Here is a 22,791-nt window from a genome sequence, read left to right as displayed (position 1 = left end):
CCAAGATTTTCAAATAGGTGCTGGACAAATTCTGTTCGATGCCATCAAGCATCCTTCGATGCCATCAAAGTGACGTTCGATTTCATCGAAAGATGGCTCGATGTCATCGAGATTTTCCATTAAAGAGTGTTGCTGGATGATTAATGAAGGCTGGAGTTCATAATTCAATCCAGGCTATGAATACACCAATAAATGCCTTTAAGCCATGGATTGAATGATGAACTCCTATGGGAAAGAGGGCTTGAGAGAAAGGGTATTAACTATAGCAATCACTATCTCAAAGCTCGCTCAAAAACCCAAGAAGCAACCCAAGTGTTATATAAAGTCCAATCCCAACGGTAAAAAAACGGGCAAAAATCTGTCGTTGTCGATGCCATCGATTTCCTACACCAAGATTTTCAAATAGGTGCTGGATAGATTCTGTCCGATGCCATCGAGCATCCTTCGATGCCATTGAAATTTTCCTTGGAAAATAAGCTTTGGTTGCTAGACAGTTTTGAGCACTTTTTCGATGCCATCGAACAGCCTTTCGATGCCATCGTGAATAACTTGATTTTCCTGTGAAAACTCTCTGGATAGTTTTGTCCATATTTCAAAATCATCGATCAAACTTCTGACGCCATCAAGAATTATCGGATTTTCCTTGAAAGCTTGTTGGACAAACTGGTCGAAATTTCGATGCCATCGATAACTTCAATGCCATCGAAAGAGGTTCGATTGCATCGAATATACTTTGAGTTTTCAAAGCATGCTGGAGATAAATGGCCATATATTGATGTCATCGAAGTGGGTTTGATGCCATCGAAACTTAAGTTTCGATGCCATCGAACTTCCTTTGAATCCATATAATATATTCAGGATTTTCACAGTTTGGTTGCTGGACTGTTAGGCCATTGTTTCGATGCCATCGAATAGTTATTTGATACCATCGAATATGCTTGATTGCACTTCGATTGCAATCGACAGAACATGAATTTTGCCAATTGGTTCATTCTCCACAAACTTTAAATTAACCCTAAATCTAAGCGTACTAAGGGTTTTGCAAATATGGTTTTGGGCAACTTTAGACTATTTTAAGGGGACATTTAGCTGCTAGGGTTTGGTTAGGGAAGTGAGGCTTAATATACCTATGTAGCGCACTCGAACTTCTTCAACTTGGTGAGTCTTTGGTCTTGTAATCTTCATATGAGGCTCACTTGACTCCATGACTCAACTTATACATATATTGACAAACAAGGGTACTTTCACCAAATCCATGGGTTCCGCCCCCTCGTGGGCCCCAAATCACATGGGTTCCTCCTCACACAAGCCACCCGCCTCACATGGGCCCCAAATCACATGGTTTCCACGGGCCCCCTACCCCGAGTGTGCCTTGCATCCCACAGGCCACCCCACTCGAGCCCGGTGTGAAAATGCCCCTGCATTAGAATAATTAGTGAATTCCAACTCTATTGTACCGCAACTGGTGCATTGGTTTTTGTAGCGTTAATGCTTTTGCAAGTTCCATTATCACAAATCTGCTTCATAATTGTTTTGGTTTCAAAATATAGAATCTATGTTGAATCACCACTTATTGGGGTTATTGGGACTTGGGTCTCTTTCTTGGGCAGGACACCAAGTACATTTGTCTTTTTGGATTAACCAATATCTAGATGTTGGAGTGGATCCTAAAGAGAGACCGCTTCCTCATGAATTTATCTTAAATTGGGATCTTTTGGCCCAACTTTATGGAGATCTCCATGATTTGAGTTTGGGCTGTCAGAATTAGAATATGGTTTTAAGTCTCAGATGGGTCTCATGCACCTTGTTTGAGTCAACTTGGACTTGATCCGATTTGACATAACAAGCCACACAGACGAGTCACCCCTGACTCAGGGGATTTGGGCTGATTCAAACCCGACTCGACTCAAGACAGGACTAGTCGGTCTGAGTCGCGGAGTTTGTTTTTTTTTTTTTTTTGTTTTTTGGCTTTTTTACCGTGATTGGAATAGGTTTGGCAGTGGATATGCAAGCTCTAGAAGGTACTATACAGTCTAAAACAAGCATCAACAGCTTGATTTGCCATGGTGACATTTCTTCCACTCCGTGGTTTTATTCTCTTTTGGCAATGCTTGCACCTTTGTGAAGTATTCTACAAGAACGGTTATATGCTCTCACCTTTGTGAAGAGAGACAAGCTGGGTTTTTTTTTTTTTTTTTTAAAATTTTAAATTTTAAGTTTTGGAACTATGGATAAACAAAATAAACATTTCAGCTACATGCTTATGCGACTTTTTCCATCTTTTGGCAGGTGCGCCGTATGCCTTACTGAATACCAAGAGAAAGACATAATGCGTGTCCTACCTTATTGTGGGCATGCTTTCCATGTCACATGCATAGACATATGGCTACAACAGCATTCGACATGCCCCATTTGTAGAATCTCACTGCGAGACTCTCCCGAAAGGAAACGAATAATGCCGCCCATGTTCAGTGCGGCAGCCCGCTCCCCTTATAGTTCCGATACTTTTGACTCGCATTCATACAGCTGTTTGTATGCAGGCCATGGTTATTCATCAAGAGGGCTTAACAGCCCAAGAATGGAACCTATTCGGGAGGATCGGCCTGTGTCAGACTTCGATGCGACGGATGCTGGAGAGATCGTATCCACAGCATTGTCAGAGGGTCATCATGTCCTAAAAGATACAGTGGGCCTCCATCACTCAGAAAGCAAACATCTGGAGAGTCAATCAAATCCTTAGCGGCAACTCGAATGCATCCAGTATCAGTGCTGCCTTGTTTCCATTTCTGGTTGCTTGACACCAATCAATGTTTGCATCAGATAAAGAAATTGGAGTTATTTGAAGCACATGAAGCCCTTCGTCCTCCTACTGGCTTCTACTGTACATATGGAATCTTTAGTTTTCTGAGAGTAGTTGGTTTCTGGTTTTTTTTTTTTTTTTTTTTTTTTTTTTAAATCTCAGCTACAAAAGCAGAATCGTTGAATTCAAGCTTGCTGGAGGTGAGTTCTTTCTCAATTTCAAACACTGCAGCCTTCCTGTCTGCATGTCCCTTTTTTTTTTTGGCCAAATTCTCCACAAATTGCATTGTTTTCAAATGATATGCCATTTTGTTTCATACGATGAGTTGTGCACAACCCCCCCACCGCAATGAAGGGCTGTTAAATCAATAACGGTAACGGTGGCCATAATGGCCACTGTAATTACCGTTATGATATGGGTTACGGCCATTCAAAAAGAAAGGAAGAAATAAAAAAAAGGGAATCAGTCCCATAATGGACTGTTATGGGCCATTTTTCCATAATGTAACGGTTCCCACTGTTGCCATTTGGCTTACGTAACTCCTTATGAATACCTGATGTGATATCTTCGTAAAAGAGTCGGCCCTCTTTATAACTAATATTCATAGTCGAAAGAGATAAGAAGTTATGAGAAAATATTAGATGTATCTAGTTTTAATTAGAAGATGTTTTCTCAAGATGTGCCCTCCAGAGGATGTGGATCAGGCCCCAATACCACTTTTTCTTATAGTTTGTCTCACTTGAGTTTTGAATCTTCTTTATTTATGGGCTCACAATGTAGCATGAGCTAAGAATAACAAATGGATGGAGTGGACATCACACAGACATCACAACAGTATTTTCTATTTTTTCTCTTCTATTTTTTCTCTTCTATTTTTTATTTTTATTTTTTAGTCGTTTGGAATTAAAAGTCTTTGTTCCTCTTAGGGTTTTTCATCAAATCACCCGGGGTACCATGGGACTCACAAAACATACCCCCCTTTTAAAAATGGGAGTGGATTACGCGTTACCCGGGTAACACCTTAGTGGGTGTTACCCTTACTATGTGGGGGCCTACATTGATGAATGTGTTGTATATCCACTCCGCCCATCCATTTTTCCAGCCCATCTTAGGTGGTGCCAAACATTAAGCAGATTCAGATCTCTGGTGGACCACGCCACTGGAAAAGATGGTGAATGACCATTAAAACCTTTTTTGAAGGCCACAAAAGTTTTGGCTCAAGGTGATCTTTGTATTTTCCCTTCATTCGGGTCTGCTTGACCTTATCAAATGGTTGGATGGAAAATAAGCATTACGGATCTGCTTGCGGTGGGCCCAGGGAAGTTTTTAATGGTAGGCGTTCAATCACTGTTTCCTGTGGTGTGTTCCGCCCGAGATTTGGATATGCTTAATTTTTGGGACGACGTCCTATAATGGTATGGAAAAACGGATGGACCACATGGATATACAGCACATCATCAAGGTGGGCCCTATGGTAAGGGTAACACCTTAATGAGTATTACCCCAGTAACACCTAATCTGCCCCCTTGAAAAACTTACGGTCTTTACACCTCCACGTGCGGTATCGGGTGTTACCCTTACCGTCAGGGTCCCTGGCCGATCATCGTTTCACACATTCAAAGTTGCTATTCATCTTCCGCGCTCTTCGGTTATCTTTTGTGCTTCCGGCTACTCTTTATAGCAATCTTTAATGTTTCACCTGTGAAAAAGCCTATCTTGGAAGAGCTTCGTTCGGAGCATAGATATTTTTATTTTTTAGTGCTTCTTCACTGGAGGAAAGTTGGCATAATCGGCTAAGAATATATATATATATATATATATATATATATATATATATATATATATATATATATATATATATATAGCGGAACGCTCACCTGCAAACCAGTTCGCATGGACTACATATGAACTTTTTTGAGAACTCATCATATCTGATGAGTCTCAAAAATCTGAACGGTCCACATGAAGCAGAACCTCTTGAAACCCCTTGGTACCAATTTTTACTTTGAACCAAAACTTCGGTGGGCCATGAAAAATGCAAATAGTTTCTTCCTTTGATTTGAATTTCTCTTTGCTATGGCCCACCAAATCTTAGATCAAGGTGAAAATTCACCCCCTGAGGTTTCATGAGATTCCGCATCTTATGGACCGTTCGGATTCGACACCCATGACACGTGTGCGAAGGTGCGCACGTGCGTAGGTGCGAGGTGAGCATGCCTCTCTCTCTCTCTATATATATATATATATATATATATATATTTGTTATTTTTGTGCTTCGTTTTGGATTTGACTTAGGGTTAACAATGTCGTAGATTTAAACATGTTTTAATGGGGGAATGTTGAAAAAATGGAGAAATTTTGGTAGATGTACAGTTTGTAGGTTGATCCTCAATTTAGGGTTTGATCGCAAAGTTGAAAGGCTGTAGATCCTGAATTTTGTGTTGATTGCAAAGTCAGATTTGAGATTTGCGATCAAGTACGAAACATAGGCGATCATCAATCATGACTTTTGTGGGGTTGATCATGAATTTTTCATGGTTGATCATGATTTTTTTGTGATCAATCGTAAATTTATTTATTTATTTATTCTTGCTGTTGATATGAATTTTTTAAGGTCAATCCTGAATGTTTTTGAAATTCAGGATCAACTGCGAAATGTTCTCAGATGATTGCGCATGTTTTGTGGTTGATCACGAATCTCAGAAAATTCATTCTCTATAATCTCTCGACTCTGCGATCAACCCCAAATTAGTGAACCTACATATTGCATCTCCACCAGAAATTTTCCACCTTTTTTTTCAACCATCCACCCAAATTAGTGAACCCACATATTGCATCTCTACCAGAAATTTTCCACTTTTTTTTCAACCATCCGTTTAAACATCTTTAAACTTGCAACATTGTAACACTAAGTCAGGTCTGAAATGAAGCATGTAAAAAAAAAAATCTATTTTCTTTTTCGATTATGCTAACTTTCCTCCACTGAACAAAGCTCTTTCAAGGGTGAACGCACAAAAGATTACAGGAGAAAATAGTCAGAAAGTATGAAAGGTTGTTAGAGAGTAGTTGGAAAGTATAAAAGATCGCCGGAGAGCATCGTAGAGCCGGAAAGCACCGAAGATGAATAACTTTGAACACGTGAAATGATGATTGGCCTCTCAAACATTTTCTATTCTTGATGGCAGGGGTTTTTTCTATTATAGGTGGTGTTAAAAAGCAAGTTTATTTATTTATTTATTTTAAAGAGATGAATTTTGCGGGTAACCTAATAATACCTTAGGTTTATTTGAAAAAAAAAACAAAAACAAAAACCCTTTTCTTTTTCTTGTTTAGGTTTGGGCTTCGAAAACAGATTACTTGGCTCTACCAGACGTTTCTCATTTCACCCACAAATTCAAATAGATGGTCTAGATGTGGAGGCTCTGAATCCAAACAGACATGCTTATTATATACGGCATATGTTACATATGGTTATTATATACTGTGTATGTTACATACGTGACTGAACCAAGTTGAGAGATATGGAATTAGTTGAACTGAAAAGCTATAGTGTTAGATCCGTGAGGTTCTTCAGGATCAGATGGGACCTATATTTAACGAGCCCTGGACCCAATATTAGTGGGCCATACATGCAGGAAAGTGAGAAGGAAAAAGGAGTGCAGCACAGCACACCTGATGATTGACAGTATGGTCAACCTGATTAACTTCCTGGATCTGACACGCATGCCATGTTGGCTCGTGTGGGGTGCTCATGTTAGGTGCTCAGAGACGCACATCTGCAAAAGCCTCATGCTAAGGTCCATGGTCGTTCGGAAGTATCACATCCTACCGTAGCCTGCATTTGGATGCTCAATTGATATAATTCAATTCAATAAAGTATACCTGACTCAAAAATTAGGGCCTGCACGGCCACATTAGCTATAAAGCTTTGTAGATTTAGGCTTAACCTGCAATTTGATATGCGGGGCCCACCATGATGTGTCCAGGACATCCTCCCTGTCCGTCATGTGTTCCCCCCTTGGTTTCTCCTTGGCACTCAAAAATCAGGCCATTGGGCCACACCATGTAAAATCATGCCTAAAAACATTTAAAACCATGTGGTGTGGCCCACCTGACCATAGTTTTGGTTGTTCTATTCATCATGATATCCCCACGCACAATCTAAATGGTTTTTTTTTTTTTTTTTTGTATGGGGGCATCCCCATCCTTGCTGTTGTTCCCTTTCTTGTTGCGGAGTTGAATTTTTGGGCAACAAGGACCAACAAAGGGGCGTGCATATTGGATAGATTGGAGATCATTCATACATCACAGTGGGCCCCATGCATTGCATTGTAGGTTTCAAAGGTTTGTAGTGGATCCAGGCCTAGTATTTAAATCCACTGTGTTCATGATTATGGTTTTCCAGCTAATTGAATTGGCAATTGTTTGAAGTACTTAAAAACACAGAATTTCAATTTAAGGTCGGTTGTTACTCTGAATTAAAACTAGTTCAACCACCATTTTGGTCATTTCTTCTCTATCAAATTAGATTATTGTAATTTGTCGATTGAGCATCTAATCAAAACACAGTGAAGTGACTGCGATCATAGGATAAAGAAAATCAAATTAGTTTGACTTTAGAGCATTAGAGCATCCTAAATGGGTCCCATTATAGCAATCTTGTCTGCCACTTGATTTTCTTCTCCCTAAAATATTATGCCGTGAAATGAGACGGGTGAGTAAAGTGTACAAAGTTACTTTTCAGATTATTATTATTTTTAAAATAATTTCTTTAAAAGTGCTTTTAAGACTTTACAAGGATACAATGATCATGTTGTACTGTTGCATTTCCTTCCTAAATAAGTTCCATATTAGCAATTCTAATCATACACGGGCTGATTTAGGCAGGGAAGGGATGGGTCTAGGTATAGGGGCTGAGGACTTTCTACTGAGGCCTCATGTCGGTTATAATTACAATATGTTGAGCCCGGTCCTGGATTCGACTTGTGGAGTGACTGCAAATGGGTAGATTTAGGGTCTGTTTGGGAGCGTCGATTTAGAATCCCCTAGATTCAGAACCCTCTGGATTTGAAATCCTACTATTGTGTTTGGCACCCTCCATTTAGAATCAACCTTAATCAACTTTAAGGGTTTGAATTTAATTACAAAATTAATTTTAATATTTTTAATTAGTCAACGTATGTAATGTTTGACCCAATAATTATAATAAACCTACTCAAATATATACTTTCGGGCAAAGCCACAAAACCTGACCCTAACCGCTTGTTAGCCTTCACTATTCCACCATGGCAATTAAAAAAAAAAAAATACTAGTAAAAATGAAAAAAAAGCCGTGAGAGAAGCTAGAATCTCTCATTTGTGATTACAACATCAATGCCAAGGCGGACGTTGACACCTGTTTTTTGAGCGCCACAAATGAGAACCAATGCCAAATATATGTGGGGCCCACCGTGATGGTGTGGCTTATCCACACCTTCCATCCGTTGTGCCATCTGATTTTAGGACATGAGCCAAAAATGAATCAGATCCCAAGTTCAAGTGGACCACACATAGTAAACAGTGGGAATCGAAGGCCTGTCGTTAGGGATTTTTTGGAGCCTCTGGAAGTTTTGGACCAACGTGATATTCGTGTTTTCCCCTGTGTGACCTTATGAACCGGTTAGATGACTAATAAACATCAGTGGGAGCCCAGTAAAAACAAAACAACTTTCAACAGTGGATGCTTTAACGCTACTTTTTCCTTTGGCCACTCAAGGTTTGGATCTGCCTAAATTTTTAGGCCTAACCTTAAAATGACTCGGTAAAACCGATGGACGGTATGGATATGCCGCATGTATCACGGTGGGGCTTACAAATTTAAGCCAATCCTTTTAGACCAGTTTTGGAGGCGGAATTGCAACTATATTTTCCAACAAGTTAAAATAGTAATAATTGCATATTTACAGCGTGTTTAGGGAGGGTTTGAAAAGTCCAACTGGACATTATATAAGCTGTGTTTATCCACATTTAGGTTTATTCCTACGAAAGTACATAAAAAAATCAGAGTGAGTTACTCGTGACTGAGATGGATTTGCATAGTATATTTGAAGATCTTTGGAAATATACAGATGATTCTATAATAATCACACTGGAGTGCATCTAGCGCTGCCATGTCATTCACTAAGTGGCCGATTAAAGAGTAATCATGTAGAAGTAGTTACTGGTATAAATGGCAGGATTAGAAGCAAAGGAGTTTAAGATGTGTGAAATGGTTACAGCTAGAGCTGTACACATGATTCGAGTTAGCTCGGTTAACTTGCTAAACTCAACTTGAAAAAGCTTGACTCAAAACTTGATTCGAGTCGAGTCGAGTTGATTTTTTTAGCTCGAAAGAATTTCAAGCCGAGTCCAAGCTAGACTGAACTCGACTCGACTCAACTCGGCTCGGAACTTGACTCCAACTGAACTCGGTTTGACTTGGATCAAGTTCACTTAGTATAAATACTTTGTATATATTTATATATTTAAATAAATAAATTATATGTATATATATATATATATATATATATATATATAAAAACCAAAAAACATTCGTAGGCTTGAACTCGAACTCGGCTTGAGCTAGTGACCGAGTTGAGCTGAGCTGCGTAGTAAGGTTTGAGAACTAAGCCGAGCCAAGTTCGAGCTGGGGTAGCCTGTTGGCCAAGCCACGCCGAGCTGGGCTAAGGTTGACTCGGTTCGACTCATGTACAACTCTAGTTACAGCAACTATTCGAACATGAGAAATATCCAGATAGTCGGAGTAAGGCTATAAAATAGCAGAGGAATTCAACAGAAAGATTTGACTCATACCAACCCAATCAAACCCAATATATCTTTCAATCATCCTTTCAATCTCATCATTTATATTCCTTAGGGTGTGTTTGGCCCAACGCGCTGGATGATTTTACACCATATTAGGAGGGTTATGATGGACGGTTCGATCCCATCTATTATTTGGAATGACGCTTGTACTTCAACCCTCTTGCCCTTGTAAACGTTGCCAACCGCCCGACGGATTCAACAAATCCCACCATGAGATTTCACCCATCCCTCAATAGACCATGGGAAATCTTGTTTCAGACGGCATCTCAAGATAGCGGCGTGATGGAAGAGGCGACTCAGGCCACGCCGTCTCAGTGCGTCTCCATATAATGTCTACGCCACAACGGGGTAGGGCAACATTTGTGTGCTACTTGGTGAGGATCGGTAGAACGTGCAGTTGGTCATTTTTCTTCCTCAATGCCGGCGAGCAGGGTGGAATCTCACCGTTTGAAGGTAAGTATCCGATAGTAACCAAATAATGGGGATTGTAGATTTTGAATTTGTAATACAGTTTGTATGCATCGATTGGGTGTGGGACTTGTAGGGTAGAGGATGGGTCTTTGACTGGTGGATCCTCAGTAGCAAGGAGGTTTTGATGAAGATGAAATTGAAATGGGGATTTTTGTGGGTTTGACTTATTGACATCCGAATCCTAACAAGATACCCACCATGTGCATCGATTGGGTGTGTGACTTGTAGGGCAGAGGATGGTCTTTGACTGGTGGATCCTTAGTAGCAAGGAGGATTTGATGAAGATGAAATTGAAATGGGGATTTTCATGGGATTGGCCCTAGTGTGATCTTCAGCCCTTGGATCCATGGTGTGCCATCGTTTGATTATGAAAATTTGCTATTTTCCTAAGTTTTCTTGAAGGATTGTTTTTTGGTCCATATATTCATTTGTTTGTATTAAGGAGTGCTTTTATATGCTGGTCAACAACAGATGGACGATATGGATAAGCTACATACACATCACAGTGGGCCCCATAGTGGTGTGGTTACCTAGTAGGTAATCGGATTTCCTACTCACATCAATAGCATGGTTTTACCACAGTCGGACAGTTGTTGCACCAAACACGCCAACGGGTAGGACGTGTACCGATAATCTATGCAATACCAAACACGCCAACCGTCTATTACTGGGGTAATAGCCAATCCCACGAGCCGTCCAAACACGCTGCTGTGTCCACCATGGACTATTGTAAATCCATGGGATCAATGGACAAACTCTGACAGCCCATTAATTACCTTAAACTGTATCCCATCCCATCTAATCCACTGTAAAATGCCCGACCAAACATGCCCTTGGTGTAATCACTTTACCTTTTATACCAGTTAATTACATTCCTTAATGTAATCATTTACTTTTTGCTAGCCTTTTACATTCCATAGTATAATACATAGCGTAAATCAAGTAGTTGGTAATCTTAGTTATAATTTGGGCCTATACCCACATGCTCGATTCAACTCTCTGTCTAGGAAGGTATTTTGCAACTGCTCTTCACAACCGACTGTAAGAATTCCTTTCTCAATCTTTTATCTGTATTGAGAGTCTTTTCGTATGGAAGGCAAAGGTGTAACCCATCATCAAAGGACGAACCCTACCTTTTGAATATGGCTTGATCCGATTTACATACTGAACGAGTGGTTGAATATGTGGCTGATCTCATTCGATCTTGGTCATATACTACCTATTTTCTTATCTCGGTGCTTGGGGTCATAGTTGTTAGGTTTAAATTGAGCCGCAAATTCAATTCTGGTATGCCCGCACTTATCACATGACTAGAACAGGAAATCGAGCACCAATAGGTTTTTGGCATGCCTGGTGGGAACCTGCCTCTAATTTATTGGCGTGATGTTGCCAATCAGAATTATGAAAATGAGTAATCGAATTGCTGGGGTCGAACCTTTCACACCAACCGCACCACCTCTGACCAAGGATGTGTCGGTTCAAGTGGCCCCCGAAGTTTTAAATTTGAATAGTAGCCCGACACTCAGTATCGGGAATTAAGAAGGGCTTTGACCTCTTGGACCGTTCTTCCGGAAGAGATAATGTGTAACACCCCGTGCATTTAGTCATTGGGTGCTATCGTGTAACCTAACTTAGCATAAATACAAACCTAGCTTAAGAGAACATTCACACGCTTTCCAGTCTAAATCTGACCGTTGAAAGCAGTTCCCATCCATATATTAAGCTATTCATCTATTTAATCTACAACTAACATGGAGTGGTCTAACACCTGAGTACAACAATTACATTGTCTGATCTATAGGGATGTCATGAAGGTTCATTTAGGTTGGATAGAGAACCCTTACAACCATTAACATCGAACTAGGAGGCTATTTGATCGTCATAACAATGAAAACCCACAATTAAGGGATGAAATCTATGTGTGTGGCCCACCTAAACCTTGGATGCGCCTAATCTTTGGCCAGGAGTCCCATTTAGACTCGAGGAATTTGATGAACGGGGTGGATTGAATCACGCACTACTGTCGACCCCATGATTGGAGTTGCAAGTGCAGAAGGGATCATACACCTACTGTGCACTAAGCCAAGCAGCCCGGTCAAACTTGGTTGACTCGAGCCCACGCGAAAGAGGAGAAGATATCTCCCTCTTTCAACAAATTTTCTTGCCGCAACCAACACCGATAGAGCGTTTGAAATTTGGCCCACTTTTCATGATCATATTGATGATCTAAATTGTCCATCTAGTGTGGACAGTGCCTTTATCCAAAACCTTGGTGGTTTCACCCGACGACTCGCACAGGCATGCACACAACAACAACCACAAATTGGGCTACGTGCGGCTGAACTTTCCAAAAATGGAAAGATTCCTTTTCTTACCTTTTCACGCTGGCAATCCGCACAAGACTTCCTCTTGAGATCCTAGCCATTCATTGAGTATATCTCAGCCCTCCATGCTAGGGCTTCTTAATAGCCCAACCGAGTTCCACCCGTCGCTGCTGTTGAAGCCAAATCATTAAGAGGTGTTAATAGCCAACCACTTGGTGGGTCTCACAAGTCCCTAGGGACCAATCCGGTCCTTCCAAACATTACAGATCGGGCGATGAACCATCTGATGAGAAACTACCATGGATGGACCCATCATCTTCCTCGATTGAACGATAAACCCATCAGTGGGTAGTGGGGCCCATTTGCTGATATGTGACGTTCATTTGAGGACCCATAGCCATAGGATCTCACCCACGTCAATATCATGTAACCATATAAATGATGGTGGCCGAAACCAATAGAGTTTGGCAAAAAACTCTGTGAGGCCCGTATCCTAGTCCATACCATTCCTTAGGATCCTGCGGTCATTCCGGTCGAATTTCGACAACCCATGACGCATAGATAGTATTTGTGTGCGACCTTGAGTCACACCTTATCAACCTGAGTTGACTTGACTCGAGACTTGTACCTTAGAGACCGCGCCGTCACCACGGTTCCAACGCCGTGTCTTGCACGCTAATGTGATACCCAGGCCAGGAGTTGTGGGCCCGCGTATATTTCGAGAAAACGTCGCCCGTTGCGAATTTTGAGAGAATCTCTACCCAAACATCACATTAATCAATCAAGTACAAGCAAGTACACAACCCATCCCTCTCTTACTAACAAAGCATGACACTTATCTCTCTCCCATTCCCAAAGTCAACTCTCACCCATCCATTCCTTACACACACCTATCCCTCTCTCCTTACATCTCCCATCTCCCATCTTTCACTCATTCTCTACCATTTTTTTCCTAGCAACTAAGAGAGAAAAAGACTAAGGAGAGAAGAGCCAAGTGTGGTCCACTCTCTACCCCAAGATCTCATATTCCAACCCTTCAAATCTCATCATCCTCCATTAAAGAGGAAGCTTAGGAGCTCGTGGGATCAAGGAGCCTAGAAGAAGTGAAATCGATGGGTGTTCATATCGCTAGAGTTTGATTTTTGATTTTGGATCCACTCGATTTTTGGGGCCTGTCTTGATGTATGTATTGTAATTGCTAGAGGAGCTCATAGTGGCGGAGCTCCTCCACTACACACCATCTCTCTCTCTCTCTCTCTCTCTCTCTCTCTTGATGTGTGGCCCACCTAATGATACATGTATTTTATCGATGCCGTCCACCAAGTGGGCCCACCTGGCAGTCCGTTTGGATGGACCCGATTGAAGAAAAACATAAATAATAGCTTTATTCAAAGCTATGGTGGGCCACACGTGTGGACCCACCTTGATGAATGGGTCTCATCCTCACCGTCCAGCAGAATGGGTCTCATCCTCACCGTCCAGCTGCTGGACGGTGGGACTCCACCATGCTGCAAGTGTTGTATTCATACCGCCCATCCATTTTCAGGATGTGGGACCCACCCCACACGTGTTGCATGTGTGGAGGTGGGGCCTAGATTGATATATGTATTCTGTAGCCACATCGTCCGTCCATTTTCAAGACATGGGACGTGTGGACCCCACTGCAATGTATGGGTTTTATTAGAACCGTCCACGTGGGACCCATGATGGATGTGTCTTAGATCTAGGCTGTCCGTCCAGCATACCTGGACGTTAGTGCTCTTCAAAAAAAATAATGATATAATATATATATTTATAGAGAAAGAGAAGTGCGGTGGCCCACCTATGTGGGACCCACTTGATATCAGTGTTTTATCCACCACGTCCCACCACATGGGACCCACTGATGTATGGGTTGCATCCCATCATCTAGTACATGGACGGTGGGGATCCCCATGATATATAGGTTTTATTGTCACCGTCCATCTGGATGGTGGAATCCCACATGATATATGTGTTTTATCTATACTGTTCGTCCACTCGGACGGTGTGATCCACACCATGATGTATATGATGATCCACACCATTCAGAGGACAGTGGGCTTGCCCTGATGAATGGGACCACCAAATGTATGTGTTTCATCCATTCTATCAATCTGTCACGCCCCAAACTCAGAAATTGGGCTCACAAAATTTTCGATCACTGAATCCAGTGCCGACAGCCTCCATAGTACCCCATTCTAGGCTCTCGGCGTCCATACACCAGATTCTGATCCTGGGATCCTACAAGGAGGATTTTTAATATGAATCTGTCTCATAAGAAGCATAACCACAAGTATACCCGAATCATAAGAACAACATTATCACCACTTATCCACTAATATAATCATTTGAGTACAGCGCTGAAAGGGAAATACATATATCAAAAATCAAAGCTCCAGAAGTCAGCTGCACGCTCCAAGCTTGACGTTGATGCACCCTAATGTCACCTGCACTCATCTATTATGCATAAGCTTATAGAAAGCTTAGAGGGTGGTGTAAGTGTGTGCACAAGATAAGTGCCAAGTATTCAATACAATGTCTTAATCATACAATATCGAAATTACTGGTAAGATCATGAATCATACGATATCAGAGTAAGCGGAAATACTGCAAGTCAATAAATCATACAATATCAGAGTACGCAATACAGATCAGCTATGCAAATGAGGAGTCATAGAGAGCCAAATATCAGATGTCGAGGATATAATACAATATGTAAATCCTGCTAAGTTCGTATAGGCCATATAAGTGCAGAAACATAGCAACCCAAAATGTCATATGCCTGCGGATGTAATGTAATATGTGATGCGAATGAAATGACCAAGCTGAAGTGTGAAGTTGAGATGATAATACATAGTATCACAGGCTATGGGGTCCATCATAAGGGACTTCTATCCAAACTAGTCCCATACCTAATTTGGATAGTCAGACTCAATGTGGTAAACTCCTGATCTCAAGTTAGTCGCGTGCCCCAACCGAAATCCTGGTCATTGCGAAGGTACACGTAACAAATAGTTGCGCACCACCAGCTCGAGTGGATAGTGAATGAATGAATGAATGAGTATGCAACTCTTGGTCAATAAGTCCACATAACAATATCGTACATCTCTGGGATCATCACCGGGGTCTAGTACACTCTACGCCAGCTTGCCGCCCCATCAAGCACACAATACAACTGGTTAAGTGGAAGAGACCTCACTACCCGCCTATCAATATTGGCCCGGCTCGTCGATAGTGGACTCATTTAGGAGCTAGTCAGACTTAGCCTAACTATGCCTACTCCTTCAGGCAGGTAAGGCCACAACCCCTCCCAACTGACCACGACACAATGGGAGACACAACCTACTAGTATACGGCCCTCATGCGCTCATATATATCCAGTCAGTCTAGACGTTGGGGCGTCCTCTGGTACCAAAAGGGTTTAGTGATTTTCACCCATGGCCATCTTGGTGGCCCGATACTAGTAGTAGATTTCTGGTGTCCTATCTGGTCATCCACGACAGGACTGTGGAGGCTATGACCCTAATGTCGCTAGGGTGTACAGTAATCACCATCACACAATACGAGATGCATGAGTCACGCAGTCCAATCATGCATCAATCCTGCGCATATCGTGCGCTCATGTGGGATAACTCTGCCTATCAGGGAGTCTTATAAACCACCTGCACTATGGCATATGCAATGGTCAATCACATCTCGTAACAAACATGCAGATGATGCGTATGGGCATGTGTCATGATGCTATGCTGTCACATACTCATAATCGGTATCAATAACCGGCCTCGATAATCAGCATTGACAATCGGCCTCGACAATGTGGACATTTAACCAACATTGCCCTCAAGGAGTGGCCCACATAGAGCCTAACATATAGTGGACCCATGACCTCATAAAGGGCCTAATATACAACACCATGGGCCCCACTCAAAGGCTTAATACACATCACTATGGGCCTCTCCCATAGTCCTAATATACATCACAATGGACTCCATCACATGGCCCTCAAATCCATCTCAATGGGCCTCATCACATAGGCCTAATATACATCACAATGGGCCTTCAACACGGGCTGAATACACATCACAATGGGCCTCAAATACGGGCTGCATATACATCACATTAGGTCTCATCAATCGGCCTGGACAATTAGAATTGACCTTGGTGGTTCGCCTCGACAGTTGGAATCAGCCTCGACAATCGGAATCGGCCTCGATAAACAGAATCGACCTCGATAATTGAAATCGGCTTCAACAATTGGCCTCGACAATTGGAATTAGCCTCAACAATCGGAATCGGCCTCAATAGTTAGCCTCGCCAATTGAAATCGGCCTCGATAAACGGAATCAGCCTCAACAATCGGAATCAACCTCGACAATTGGAATCAGCCTCAGTAATTGGAATCAGCCTCGATAAACGGAATCGTCCTCGACAATCAGAATTAGCTTCAACAATCGGCCTTGACAATCAGAATCGGCCTCAACAATCAAAATTAGCCTCGATAATCAGAATTAGCCTCGATAATCGGAATCGGCCTTGATAATCAGAATTGGCTTCGACAATCGGAATTAACCTCGATAATCAGAATCGGTCTCGATAATCAGAATCAGCCTCGATAATCGGCCTCGACAATCAGAATCAGCCTCAATAATCAGAATTGGCCTCGACAATTGAAATTGGCCTCAACAATCAGCCTCGACAATCGAAATCGACCTCAATAATTAGCCTCGACAATCAGAATCGACCTCGATAAATGAAATTCACCTCGACAATCAGAATCGGCCTAGACAATCGGAATCAGCACAACAATTGGCCTCGACAATCAGAATCGGCCTTAAAAATCAAAATCGGCCTCGATAATCAGAATCAGCCTCGACAATCAAAATCAGCCTCGACAATCAGAATCGAGCTCAACAATCGCCTCAACAATCGGAATCGACCTCGATAATCAGAATTAACCTCGATAATCAGAATCAGCCTCAACAATCGGCCTTGACAATCGGAATCGACCTCAATAATCAGAATCAGCTTTAACAATCGACCTCGATAAACAGAATGGGCCTCGACAATGGGAATCGGCCTCAACAATCGGAATTGGCCTCGATAAATGGATTTTGCCACGACAATCGGAATCGGCCTAACCGAAAAGGGCCTAAGGGAAGGTCACAATGTGCTCATTTAACCATCACTGCCCATCAATGTGGACATTCAACCAACATTGCTCCTAAGGAGTGGCCCACATAGGGTCAAACATACTGTGGGCCCACTGTAAGTGCTATAGTTTATATCCCTATCTGTTGTCAAATTTGTGGTGCCAAAATCACTGTTATATATAACTTGCATAAGTGAAGCTCTCTCAAGGATCAACATTCATAAACAAGCTAAGCTCACAACAAGCAAAGCTCACAAGTACAAGGATCAATCTTGAATGCATGAACTGCTCACAAGACAAGACTCAAGCTGCAAGACTTCAAGAAGAGTACAAGGCAGTTTGTAAAGAACTCAACACACTTTCAAGATTGAGCTACATCAAGATTTCAAGATTGAACTACATCAAGACTTCAAGGCTCATACTTCAAGGTCACTAGCTCCTAATGTTTCAATGTCCTTACTTCATGGTTGAGGTTTGACTGACCTTAGGTTGACCTTAGAAGTAGGTCATTTTGGATACATAAATCGAATGTTTATTTAACATAAGTTTGGTCTGTTCTTCGACTAGTCCTAGGCCTTCTTCGACTAGTCCTAGAGTTGCTTCGACCAGTCTAAGAAATTCCTTGATCAGTCGTGAGTTTGTTACAAATTTCGGATAAAATCTGTTAGGCTTCGACTAGTCCAGGAATCCGTTCGACCAGTCGAAGGAACAGTGTCGACTGCATCTTCGACCAGTCGAAAATCTCCGACTCAAAATCCAGCGATGTTTTTCAGGTTCTTCGACCAGTCAAAGGAAACCTTCGACCAGTTGAAGGTGACCTACGACCAGTCGTAGAACGGTCAAAGCTTATCGCGCCTGATTTTTTAAATATCCGTTATTGCTTCGACTAGTCGAAGAGCTCCCTAGACCAGTCGAAGACGCGATCTGCTCACTTATAAATAGTGCACGAATCTCAGAAGAAATCATCGAATTAATTAATCCATTCAAGCCAATCTTCGTCGAACTTCTAAGAGATAATTCTGTGCTCCATCCAAGCTAAGTGTGCTTATTTAATATTCTCTTTCCTTAGCTTATTTAATTGATTTTGTTTCTGCTATTCCAATCTAATTTGATAAGAGGAATTGTTATTCCCTTTCTTTGGAATCAAAATCAATTAAGGCAAGCCCTATTTGGTTTAATTTAAAATCTATTAGAATTAGAACCATTATAATTGAGTACTGGATATTGAACTTGGACATTCAATCATCTACTCTGATTTGGTTCTACCGGGCTGCTACAATGAAGGAGATAATCAGGTATTTTATATTTAATTGTAAATTCCTTTCTGTTTTTGGTTTCTTTCAAGATTTGCCAGAAAAATCTTGTTGTATTGGTTATCTGAGGAGAGCCAGGAAAACTCAGAAGTGGAGTTTTTTAATTGTGTAAGCCCACAGACAAAGACATAATTGTAAAGGTTTTGGGTGAACCTGGGAAAACCTATTTTTGTTAGTGAACGCTAATATCCCCTGTGTGAGGATATTAGGAGTGGAGTAGCATTCTGTGTGGCTGTTGTTTAACAGTTGGTGAACATACAGGCGAACCACTATAATCCCTTGTGTTGTGGTTGAATGATTTATACTTCTGATCTTTAATTATTCTTTTGTGGGATGTATGTATGGTGGTGAATGTTGTAATCATTTAATTCAAGCATTGTGAGAATTTTGTAATAGTTTAGAATTTATTTTCTGCTATTCCTTTATCAGCTTGATATTCAATTTCCTTTAAAAGTTGTTCCAGCAAGGTTGCCCTGCCATTTTTATGGTGTATGGCTGTCCCTAGAACAATACATTTGTGATTACAATTTATTTTAATTCAGTTTGTATTTATTTCTGCATTCCTCTTCGGTTTGAGATTTGATACAAAGATCTTTCTAGAAATAAGGTTGTCCTACCATAAACTCTGGTTTTTGGTGTAAGGTTGTCCTTAGAACAACATTTGTATCAACCTCTCAAGATCTGAATTTTGAGGTTATTTTACTTTCTTGCATTGTGATTTATTTTGGCTATCATATTCTTTAATTCCGTTGTTATAAGTTTTTTTTGGCATTGTCCTATTCACCCCCCCTCTAGGACATATAGCTAGGCCTTTTCACCCACGACCACACACAAGGGCTTAACATATATCATCATGGGCCTCACTTATGGGGCATATACGCATCACATTAAGCCTCCCTCATGGGCCAATATATATATCAAATCGGGCCATATCAAATGGGCTGAATCAAATGGACCGAATCAAATGGGTCGGATCAATAGGCCGAATCAATGGGCCAAGTCGAATGGGCCAAGTTGAATGGGCCAAATCAATGGGCCAAGTCTAATGGGCCGAATCAAATGGGCCGAGCCAACACACCATTCATCTATTGTTAGAGATCATCTAGAGCATTATTATAAAAAGTGAATCATATCCAAAGGATCATCTAGATCATACCACACTTAACAGTGGTGATAAAGGGTCTCACAGTTAAGATTCTAGTGGGCCCCACCATAGTATTATTTCCCATCCAGTCAGTTCATAAGGTCACAAGGACCTGACAAGGAGGAAAAGCAAATATTATATTGATTTAAAACTTCTGTAATCCCAAAAGGAGTTTCAATGGTAGATGTTCAAACCCACTGCTGTTGTGGTGTGGCCCACCTGAGAACTGGATCTGTCTTATTTTTAGTCTCAAACTTGAGACAAGATAGCCAAATGGATGGATAGCTAGATACAACACATGCATCATGATGGGGATCCACCGTCCTAACCAGGGACGATGCAGATGAAACCATATATCACGCTGGCCCCCAGATACGGATGGTGTGGATGAACTCCACACACACACGTGTGGCCACGCCTGCTGCTGCACGTGCAGTAGTAACACATCAGGAGTCCACTGTCCTAAGGTGGGGACGGTGTGGATCATGCCACGCTGGCCACATCTGACGTCAATACAGCAGCTCTATACCTGCTGTAAGCACGCTGGTTAGCCAGTTGCTAACAACCGTTGATAAAGGTGGGTCCCACGTAGGAGTGGCCCACCATAGCTGTAAGACCCGTATCCTAGGCCGTACTGTTCCGTAGGCTTCCGCGGTCCTCCCGGTTGAATTCCGGCAACCTTCGACCTGTATCCAAAGTTTGCGCGCAATCCTAAGCTGAGTCCTACATGCCAAGGTCGGCTCGACCCAAAACTTATACCTTAGTGATCGCGTCGTCACCGCGGTTCTAACGCTGCGACTCGCGCATCGATCCGATACCCGAGCCTAAAGATATGGGTCCGCGTTCATTCCGAAGAAACGCCGCGCGTTGCGAATTTTGAGGGAATCTTTACAACATATCACATCCATCAAGTCAAGTACATTACCCATACCCCTTGCCACATCACCCTATCTTAAGTACAAATGACCACTCCTTCTTTTCCCATAAGTCAAACTCTTTCTCTCCCTACCCATCACTCTTTTTACCAAAATTCAAACAAGCCCATGCCATCCATATCCTTTTCTTACAACACCTATTCCACCCACCCATTTTCATCCCATCACTCTCTCTCTCCATCTCATTCCATTCCAAGCTTCCATGAGAGGAAATCTCTAAGGAGAGAAGGATGCAAGAGAGGACCCATTTTCCTAACCCCTCATCCAACCATCCAACCCTTCAAAATTCATCTCACTCCCTTAAACAAGGAGCTTAGGAGCCAAGGAATCCAAGGAGCTAAAGAAGGAGGCCATAGGTGGGTGATTTTTATGATTTTTCTATAGTTGATTTTGTGATTTGAGGGCCTACATGAGGTGGGACCCACCTTGATGTATGCATTGTATAGAAGGACCCATAGTGGCGGGGACCCTCCACCATCCGACGTCTCTCTCTCTCTCTCTCTCTCTTTTCGTTCTTGATGATGATGATGATTGTATGGCCCACTTTATCCATGCCGTCCACGAGATGGACCCCGCCTTGATATGTGTGGTTGGTGGGCCATGCGTACGTGAACCCCACCTTGATGGACATAGAGCACTCACACCATCGAAGCTGTGGAGCGTCCAGCAGCAAAGGCCGTTGGACTGCACCTAGGAAAGCAGAAATATCAGCTTGGATCAATTCCTGGTGGCCGACCCACGTGGTGCCACCTTGATGCATGTGTTTATCACCACCGTCCAAAACAACATAGGACGAGTGGGGCTTGCTGTAATTTTATGGTAATCCAGACTGTCCAAATCATGGTACCACCATGATATGAGTTATATCCAGGCCGTCCAGCAGGTCCCTGGACGTGAGGAAATACAAATGGCGGCTTGATCCAATCGTTGTGGCCCATCCACGTGGCACCACAACGTATGGATTTTAACCCATGTATTTGTAGAATATTTCACCGTCCATTGTTGGACGGTGACTGGTGAGAGCCACCCTCCTGTATATGTGCTTCCAAGCCGTCCGTCCATTTCACTATATTTGTGGGCCACGTGGGCTGGACCCCACCTGATGGGTGTTCTGATCTCACTGTCCATCTAAGGACGGTGGGAAACCACCCTTATGTTTGTTTATCCCCACCATCCAATCTCTGGACGGTGGGAGTGGATTGGCTGGGATACCTCACGCACCAGCTATATGCTAAGGTAGTGACGTCAGCAGGAGCCCACCATGATGTAATTCTCTGCACCGTCCATTTGGACAGTGCTGTGCAGGGCCACCGTGATATATCTGTCCTATCTACACCGTCCATCATCTGGACGGTGGGCCATTCCACCCAGTGATGTCTCTAATGAGGTGAGGCCCACCTTGATGTTACGTGGAGCCCACCTTGATGTTTGAATTTTATCTACACCGTCCATGGATTAGGACGGTGCTGTGGGGCCAGCTCGGTGTATGTGTTATATATACACTACGCCCGTCTATTTCTGGACACGTGGTGCCCATCTCACACGTGTGACACATGTGGGGTGGGACCCACCTTGATGTATGTGTTTTATATCCACTCTGCCCGTCCAGTAAAGGGACGTGGACCCCACCATGATGCAGTGCTTCATCTACAACGTTTATCTATGGACCCCACTAGACGTATGGGTTGTCTCTGCATACCGTCCATCTGTTTGGACATTGGCAAATTCTCTGGGCCCGATCATGCAGTATGTGTTTATCCAACCGGCCACCTGACAGCAGGTGGGGCCCAT

At 42.4% G+C, this 22,791-nt stretch overlaps 1 protein-coding gene across 1 annotated transcript in view; it reads left to right on the top strand.

Moving 5' to 3' along the window:
• Nucleotides 1–2,934, top strand: part of LOC131251448 (RING-H2 finger protein ATL8-like) — a 29,108-nt gene extending 26,174 nt beyond the window's left edge. Inside the window, exon 3 of the mRNA XM_058252142.1 lies at nucleotides 2,290–2,934. Within this exon, the coding sequence (XP_058108125.1) occupies nucleotides 2,290–2,740 (451 nt within the window). The 3' untranslated portion in view covers nucleotides 2,741–2,934. The remainder of the gene's footprint in view (nucleotides 1–2,289) is intronic.
• The last annotated feature ends 19,857 nt before the right edge of the window (nucleotides 2,935–22,791 follow it).

The sequence above is a fragment of the Magnolia sinica genome, chromosome 1 (assembly GCF_029962835.1).
Source record: "Magnolia sinica isolate HGM2019 chromosome 1, MsV1, whole genome shotgun sequence".
NCBI classification, from domain to species: Eukaryota; Viridiplantae; Streptophyta; class Magnoliopsida; order Magnoliales; family Magnoliaceae; genus Magnolia; species Magnolia sinica.
Note: the sequence above shows the minus strand (reverse complement) of the source record. Positions and strands in the feature narration are given on the sequence as shown.